The following is a 9,255-nucleotide window of genomic DNA, read 5'->3' as shown; positions in this document are numbered from 1 at the left end:
TTTTTTGTTTTCTGCAGTGACTCGGAGCACTTTTCATACCCTTTTTTTTCTGGCTGAAGCACATTTGTTTCAATCTATAAGAATAATCAGCCTACACTACCAGTCTAAAGTTTTTGAACAGTAAGATTTTTAATGTTGTTTTTTTTATTTTTTTTAAGAATTCTCTTTTGCTCACCAAGTTTATTTGATCCAAAGTACAGCAAAAACAGTAAAATGATGAAATATTTTTACTATTTAAAATTGCTTTCTATCTGAATAGATTTTAAAAATGTAATTTATTCCTGTGATCATACATAGGTAAATTTTCAGCATCATTACTCCAGTCTTCAGTGTCAATTTAAAACAGTTGAGTACATTTTTTTTTCAGGATTCTTTGATGAATAGAAAGATCCAAAGATCAGCATTTATCTGAAATAAAAAGCTTTTGTAACATTATACACTATTCCATTCAGTATATTTTTTTGGGAAAGAATTAATAAATTAAGTATAATTTATAGAAAATTATAATTATAGAAAATTATAGAAATTAATACTTTTATTTAGCAAGGATGCTTAAAATTTATCAAAAGTGATGATAAAGGCATTTATAATGTTACAAAAGATTTATATTTCAGATAAATAGTGTTCATATCGATATCGGAATTATATCGTATCGACCGAAATTAAGAAATATATCGTGATATCAATTTTGGCCATATCGTCCAGCCCTAGTTTAAAGTATGCCTGGGTGATAAAACGGTGTCGAAATTTATCGACGGTACACCCTCTTCGATAGCGATAGAAAAAATGTTCGATATAGCGCATGATATAGGCACGTGCTATGAGTGACGCAGACTGCACACACAAACACGAACACATGCTGAACTGAGTGCTGTGCCTGCCTGTGATGAGGAGACTGTGAATAAAAAAAAAAATGTATATTAGTCAAATTTAAAATAAACATTTGAATTTGAAATCAAAAATAGTACAATCAAATGTTAGGTGTGCGTCTGGGAGCGTCATTATTCATTATTATGAAATAATAAGATAAATTCCACAAAGTTCGTAAGTGCAATTCTTAAAAAAAAAAAATAAAATCTCTTAAGAGGTTCTCAAAAATATTTTCTTTTTAAATAATTTTAAACACTATTTTTGTTGTGACAGAAATTCAGCACTCAGCCTTGTTTATTAAAACTTATTTTAAATAGCCTGTCTCAAGATGGAGCCATCTGTTGCATTCATCTGTGCTCCGTCCTTCTCATGCTATCTCTGAAGTGAAAGGAAGTCATACACATTTGGAATGTTTGATGATGAGAATATAGCGACAGAATTTCCATTTTTGGGTGACTAGCCCTTTAAAGAGTTCAAAGTGTGTGTCCTTTGTGTCAATTCTTTCATGCAAAAGAACAGTTGGAAGTCAAGGCCAAAGAAGCAGGGTTGTAATTACAGGCCTCTGATGGCTCTTTAATCTGTTATAGCCACTGGGTAGTAATCGCCGTGTCTGATCACAGGAAGGGGCATTCAAGAGCGCTTCCCACCCAAGCGCATGCTGGTTCGCAACACTGCCTGGGTGAAGGGCCAGCTGAGGATCTTCACCAGGAAAAATAATGAGTATTTGTAGGATTTACTGATGTGGCTTTGCTAGAGGATGCCAGCGAGAGAAGGATTATGGTATTGTGGCGCAATCTAGGTACTGGCATGAGCAATGCTAACGCCACTTTCCAGGACATATGTTACCCGGAGCTGAGCTAGCGATGGTAAAGTCTTGTCTCTGCCAGGATAACTGCGCTAGCCTCTGACCTCGATTCCGTAAACAGAGACATCTGGGGGGTTATGGTGTCCATTTCCATGGTGACGCTCAATGAAATCCATGCACAATTTAAGCATACAGTGGCCTCAAAAAGTAGTTTGACGGTAAAGCCACATTTAAATGCATGAACATCATTGCATTAGACCAGGGTTGTGAGACTGCAGTCTGCACTAAAAGATATTTAAAAAATATATAGGCTCAATGGAAAAACGTACCTCAAACTACAAAAACAATTCACTCCAGCTGAAATGAACACTAGTGGCAGTTAGGGCTGGACAATATTTCAATATCAATACATATCATGACATATTTTTTTCAATAACGGTGATATGATTTTTAAACATTTCCGAAATTTCAATATACATTACCAATGTTTTCCATACATTGGTTTATTTGTGGTGGCCCACCACAACTTCGTTGAATAAACATGAGCGCTGCATGTTTTAAAATCAAACCGTGGCGTGGGTGTTTTATATGAATTTATCTTTGAAGGGAACCCACTGTCCACAGAAAAGTTTTGATGCCATTTACATTTTATCTGATAAAGCAGCGTTTATGAGAGGAGCGCTGCTTTGTGTACAGCCGTTACCAGGAAAACCACTGTTTCTGCCACTCCAAAAGCGCCTCCTGCTGGCAGAGAATGAATTAGCATTTTCAATAAGCCCGTCTCCAGCAACACGTATTTTTGTTATTGCTCACTTTTTTTTTTGTTTTCTGCAGAAACTCTGAGCACTTTATGCTGGCTGAAGCACTTTTGTTTCAATCTATAAGAATAATCAGCCTATGTAATAGTTTTAATTTAAATATATTAATATTAATAAGGTAAGCCTGAGAGTTTTATGTTTATTTTTTATGGTGATTTCACATTTCTTGTTTGTATGAAGGCTAAATACAAATAAAAAGTGAACATTAATTAATTTGTACTGTTTTTATATCTAAAATATTATATAGGGCCTAGTTTTACAGGAGGAGGTTTCATAGACATGGCAAATTAATTTTTCAGAAGCTTGTAGGTACAGACATCCTTTGTGGGCATTCTTGGCAGTTTTTCTGAGGCTTTTTTAATAATCTTTATATCGAAATCAGAATTATATTGTATCGACCAAAATTAAGAAATATATTGTGATATCAATTTTGAAGATATCGTCCAGCCCTAGTGGCAGTACACACAAATTTTGATTACGGGGGAAACTATTGATTAATTAGTAGGCTACTTATTCCTTGTTATGTCCTTGTTTGACATCTGCATCACTTAAACAGCTCCATATGTATGGCTTTCCTGACAAAGTAAACTTGCTCGGTAGCTCACCTGGTACAGCATTGCACTTGTGATAAAGTGCACTAAAGTACGAGTCCTGTGAAACACGAGTCACAAAAAAAAGAGTTCAAAAACTTGCTGAGGCAAGCTAAAATGGCATGATTGCTTCAGCAAATGCATTTTAATCTCACTTTTGCTTTAGTTAAAACTATCGGTTAGGTTTAGGGCGTACACTGATTCACAATCAAATGACTGTTACACATTGATTCTTTTAATGAATCACTCAATAAAACTACAAACTCAGGAGTCACCAGTAGGAATCCTTCAATGAATGCGCTCACTAAATCCATCAGAGCGGTTACTGAATCAAAACACTCAATGAACTTCAAATCATTACTTTTATTGACGTCTCTAGTGTATTTAATGTTTGTGCAACATAAATCAGTCAAAAACAGTCGAAGTTTTTATAGGTCTGACTAATAATCAAGTATCAGATGAGAAAGGTATTAAAAATAGACACCTAAGCTCTGCAAAAGTAAAGTCTAGGCCCATGATACGGCAATCTGTCCAAAATGGAACCACCCTTATTCAGACTCACTGACTCATTCAAAGAGAAACAAGCCCCACCTATGAAGGCCACAGGACAAACAGCTAGATTAGAAAAGCTTAGATGCACATGACCTCAGTCTGGTTCTAAAGTATTTTACAACTGTTATCATCAGTGAGAATTCTGAATATTCTCACAGTATTGTTTTGCAAGCTGATTGAATGCGCTTCAGTGGTTGAAAAGCTTATCACAATAATTACAATTATTTAATTGTATTACTAGCATAGTAGCTAAAAAATAAATAAAATAAAATAAAATATTATTGGAGTATGTTTTACAAGAATGTACCATTTTAGATTTTGTACTTCATTCATTAAATGTTTTGGCTTTTTTTTTTTTTTTTTTTGCGCAATTCACCAATCACATGTTTCCAAATATCCAAACAGTAGGCTATATTGCATACAGTATCAAGTGCTGAGTGTCTCTTTCAGAAGCTCTGGTGTAGGCCTTTCATATCACAATAAAATCAGACTTATTGTTCTGAACACAATACATCCTCCACAGAGAAGCCACGCTGGAACGGTGGGCTGCAATCTTCACACTTGTCCTATTATATGGAAAATCCTAGTCTGCAGTACACTTGGTTTGCTGAAGTCAGTGCTTGAGTCATGCAGGGCAGAACGCTCAGAGACTAACAAGTGCCACTGAACTGGCTATGTTAAAAAATCAGGGCACCTAAACTCAACAGAAAACCAGCTAGGAGATGGAAATCTGTTGGAAACATCAAAACGTTTAGTATCAGAACACTTTCCTCTCTAAACTTGTGCATCCATTTCACATTTGTGCGCATAGCAATGGTGGTCCACCACCTGTTCAAGAGCGTTTTCTATTTGTGTCCTTCTCACTAAGCCAGGTGGCTTGCATTCATTAATGCACCCTTGTCAGAAGCTAACCTGTCCACGGAGGTTACAGCAGCATGCCGTCTTGCATTCCAAAAGAGGAACAGTTGCTGGACAAACATGCAAATTGGGCTCTGGGGTGTTTTAAACACAAACATTAAAACACCAGAGATTTTACTTTAATGCATTCATGGATAAAGCACTTTGCATTTCCATAACCCATAAATGCAAGTGTCCCAAAGTTTTGTCATAATTTACTCACTCTCATGTCATTCCAAATCCAAACTCTGAGGACTTCTTACATGGAACACAAAAGGAGAAGTTTAGCAGATTGTCCAAGCTGCTCATTTCTATACAACAACTTTGGAACAGCTGTAAAATTCCAAGTATAACTCCTTTCAGACATTTTGGCCATCGTACACTTTATAAGATTTGGAATATTTCTCATGAATCATATGGAGTACTTTCAGTGTTGGGCAGAAAAAGTGTATTTTTATTTCATACCATTCCTCATTACTTTGAAATCGATATACCGCCCCAAGAAAAACCGTATCTATCGTTACCGTAATTAACCGTAATTATCGTTGTCTAATTCATGAACAAGCTGATTATTTCATAATTTCGTTTTGCAAACTGTACTGAACGATTCATTTGCAAATGAGACTTGATCTGATTGCAGCTGTACTCAAGTCAACAACTCGCTGATTCAATGATCTGTGAGTCTTCATATCTGACTCAAAACAAGCTGAGAACTGATAGATTCACCTAGCTTGAATGTGCATACAACTGATGGTGCAGAAACCCGCCAAATTTATGTACCGATTATTGTAAATGAATATCTTATTTCGGTCATGACTGTCAGTCATTTGTGAACTAAATCTGCTGTAAATAGGAGAGCTGTTTAAATCCATTTTATGTCATTTAGATGTCACTAGCCGGGTTTCCATTACAGATTTGTGCAAAACTTTTGCGTTATTTTATAAATGTCGAAAAAAAAAAACTTTTGCGAATTGACGGCATTCCCATTAACCAATGTTATGCGACTAAAACTTTATTTTTTCCTCTCACAATAAGTCATCCAAACGGATGTTTGTATTTTAAGGAAAAACTATAAATAACGTTAAAATAGTGCAACTTAATATTATAACACTAGTGTTTTTGTATTTTGTTATTCACTTGCTTGCACACTTGAGTTATCAGTAATTTAAATATTTTAGTATATGAAGAGTTTATTTACAAAAACATAAAAAAAAAAAATTATTATGTTATCATGTTTATATTGTGTTTTGTGTTAGTTAGCTGTATTTGTAGTTATTTTTTAACCTAATCAAAATAACCCAACTGCAGTTTGATTGAGATTAATTGAAATGCACAATGAAAAAAACAACATGATTTTTGAAAATGGTTAAAAACGGAGTTATCTGTTTTTGCAAATGAACTCTTTATATTGAAATGTAATGTTTTGACAGTGAATGGCAAGGTATTGATGAGTGCTGACTAGAAAAATTATAAACATGGTACATCAACCTGTACTTTTAATACTTAAGTACATTAAAAATTAAGTACTTTCGGATTCAAGTACTCAAGTAAAATGAAAAGAAATACTTGTACATTTCCTGGAGTAATATATTAGGGTTTGGTTTTATTTGAGCTAGAGATGCACCGATTGCAATTTTCTTGGCCGATTCCGATTTCTCTTTAGTGTGATCTGCCTATACCGATTTTTGCCGATTCCGATTTTCTTTCTAAGAACTATAATTGACAGCATATACAAACAAAAATCTACTTTTCTCCAACACAAAGTTTTATTTTCATAAAAAAACACAAGTAAAAAGTAAAAAGAGCTATGAAACTACGTTTTTCAGGTTAAGTACGTTTTTACTCAGGTAAGAAATACTACAGAAATTAAAGTAATCAAATGTAAGATAACACATTCAGTGTTATTTTACATTTGATTACTTTAATTTCTGTAGTCTTCACTGTAAAAATTAAATACAAATTAATGCTTACCATTAAAGTTATAAAACGTATTCAAAAGTCAGTTTTTAAAATAAAAGATCAAATAAAATAAGAACAAATAAAAAATTGCAAACAACAACACAAATAAATGCAATAGAATAAAGAGAGCTATGAAACTAAGTTTTTCAGGTTAAGTAAGTTTTTATTCAGGTAAGAAATACTACAGAAATTAAAGTAATCAAATGTAAAATAACATATCCAGTGTGATTTTGACATAATTTTGTATGCATTTGAACGTTTTAGCGCAGTTAGCCACTCATTTTGGTATTTGTGGCTCACAAGCTGTTTGAGACCGAGCGCGGATTGTGCGCTCCACTAATATAGATCAGTGGTCGTGCGCGCGCATTTGGTATAAGCACGAATCCTGCGGGAATGACTATAATGCGCAATACAAGCACTATTTAACCGGAGCGAATGAGACGTGTGTGAGAGAGAAGTCGTCGTCGGAGAGAAGAGAGCGAGAATGCGCGGCTGACGTTATTTTCTGTGCTGCTGGTAACAAAACGGATCGGCTTGAAATCTGGAATAAAGCCACATGGTAGCCTGCAGGCCGTACTGTCAAGCCAGGACTTGAACGCTAGATTTAGTGATCGGTTTCCCATCTGAGTCATCATCGCTGCTGGAGTATCGGTGCGACTCAATGCGTGCTCGGGTCTGTAAAATCAGTTTCATATCTGAATAAATTCTTATAAAATGATATATTTCGGTTTCATTTCAGTTTTTTTTTTCCTGGTAAAAAAAAACTGTTGAGTGAGCATGTTGAGCAGATATGACGAGATACGATAAACTGTGATCTATTAAAACATGACTTTAGCTCAACTATTTTATCTCTCATGTTCCCAAATGCCACAATTCCGTTTTCTCTTCAAGCTTAAGAAAACTGAACGTGTTTCGTCAAGACGGTGAGAAATGTATCGTTCTGGAGACCAGACAACTCTCACATCCTCCTTTCTGAAGTTTGAGCCGATTCTGGTGGATATCAGCAAAACTTCATATGTGCAAGTTAAACAGTATCCAGACACACCCTCAGTGTAAACGACACTAATTCCGTAACGACCACACATCTCATCGACAAACCACTTCAAGAAGATCGAGCTTTTCAAAAGACCGCTCTTTATGAGCTCAAAATGATCAGTTCATCCCTGCTTTTCCATTTTACAACCATATTTCCCGTCCGATCCCCACAGCAGTGCTGGAGATCAGCGCGCGACACAGAAACACGCGGGCGCTTACCTGAACATAATTATTCTCACAGTAGTCCGCGACCCTCGTAAGGTTCTGATAACTCTCCACGAGAGCTCGTTTACCGGCTGGAATTTCTTCCTCTAGTAACATCTGCAGCTCTGCCATCTTACATGTCTCCACAGAGCTTCCTACTCGTCTCTGGGATTTGATTGAGAGCTCAAACTCAGCCCCAGTGATGTCGGAATCGTTCATTTGAGTCGAATCTTTGTAATGAATACATAGAACCGGTTCACAAAACCGGTCTGAACGATTCGTATGTGGGACTGAATCGGGTATAGCTGTCCGCGAGTTAACGACTCACTGAATCATTGAACCGAGACATCCGCGACTCGCATTGAGCCGGATTATCTACGTAGGACCGTAGTACAAGTTTTTGGAGTGAACCTAGTAGCATGTGTTGACAGTTTCATTAACATGCATACGAAAAAGAGTTGTTTATAATAAAAATAGCCTAATATCAAAAGCTGCAAAACCGTGAGATGTACATTAATATTAGTAGCTAAATATTGTAGATTCTTGTGAGAGTTGAAACAAAGAGTTAAATGGTAACTATACAACCGTTTTACCTCTAACTTAATCGAGAAAATACCAATAAACAAACAATGTGTGGCTTCCTTTGAATATTTAATGCAACCCCAGGATGCCAGGGACGTACGATGACGTCATTACGTACTGACGCAAAGGATTCAGAGAATTGTTTATTTTAAACGGTTCGTTGAAAGAACTGTTCAAAAGAACCGATTCTGGGAAATGAGCCCATCGCCTCCCTTTCGCAACAGCGTCACCTATCAGCGCAGCTGATACATTGTTGCGGAGTGAATGGAACGTTGGGAGTTGTAGTGTTATAATACATCCAGTAACGAGGGACGGAACACTTTGTTGTGTTCCATTAAGTGTCACAGTGTTGCCTCTTCGTCTATTGCACAGGAAATTATTAAGCGCATATGTTTCTTTAGACATATGCGTCAAAATATTACTAGGCACATTCAAAGTTCGCAGCCAGAGACGGTTTTTATGGCATAAACTCCCTTGGGTAAGAAACTACATTACCCGGAATGTTACGCGTGTAGATAAAGAATTATGGTATTTGTAGGATTTAAATGCCATTGTTGCAAGACTTAACGGCAGTGACGTTCTCTAAAGAAACTACAATTCCCAGGAAACACCTGAAGTAGGCTTCCATACGGTTTCTGTCAGGTACGTATTCATGAGGTCGTAGTCTCCAGCACAGCAGGTAGAGCAGCAAATGGTCGTGCTTGCTTTAACGTCGTTTCTAATGCAAGTCAATCCAGAAATATCACATTAAATAGTATGCGCTGCACTTTCAGTCATGTCTTGCTTGTCCTTCAGGATTTGTAAAGAAAAAATGGGATTGTTTTTGGTTTTGTTTAATTCTTTTGGAACAATAAACAGTCTCATTAACGTGTAACGTGCAGTTTAGGTTTACTGTAATTGCGACAGATGCAAGGAACATTATGAATGATATAAATCGATTAAT

General features: G+C 36.1%; 1 protein-coding gene across 6 annotated transcripts in view; it reads right to left on the bottom strand.

Moving 5' to 3' along the window:
* Window positions 1-7,940, bottom strand: part of LOC107687527 (abl interactor 1-like) — a 77,720-nt gene extending 69,780 nt beyond the window's left edge. For all 6 annotated transcript variants that reach the window (XM_016484895.1, XM_016484896.1, XM_016484897.1 and 3 more), the window contains exon 1: window positions 7,746-7,940. In XM_016484895.1, coding sequence (XP_016340381.1) covers window positions 7,746-7,862 — 117 coding nt within the window. In that variant the 5' untranslated portion in view covers window positions 7,863-7,940. The remainder of the gene's footprint in view (window positions 1-7,745) is intronic.
* Window positions 7,941-9,255: the final 1,315 nt, after the last annotated feature.

This window comes from Sinocyclocheilus anshuiensis, unplaced genomic scaffold, assembly GCF_001515605.1.
Source record: "Sinocyclocheilus anshuiensis isolate Anshui unplaced genomic scaffold, SAMN03320099.WGS_v1.1 scaffold870, whole genome shotgun sequence".
NCBI lineage: Eukaryota > Metazoa > Chordata > Actinopteri > Cypriniformes > Cyprinidae > Sinocyclocheilus > Sinocyclocheilus anshuiensis.
This window is presented reverse-complemented; position numbering and strand designations above follow the sequence as displayed.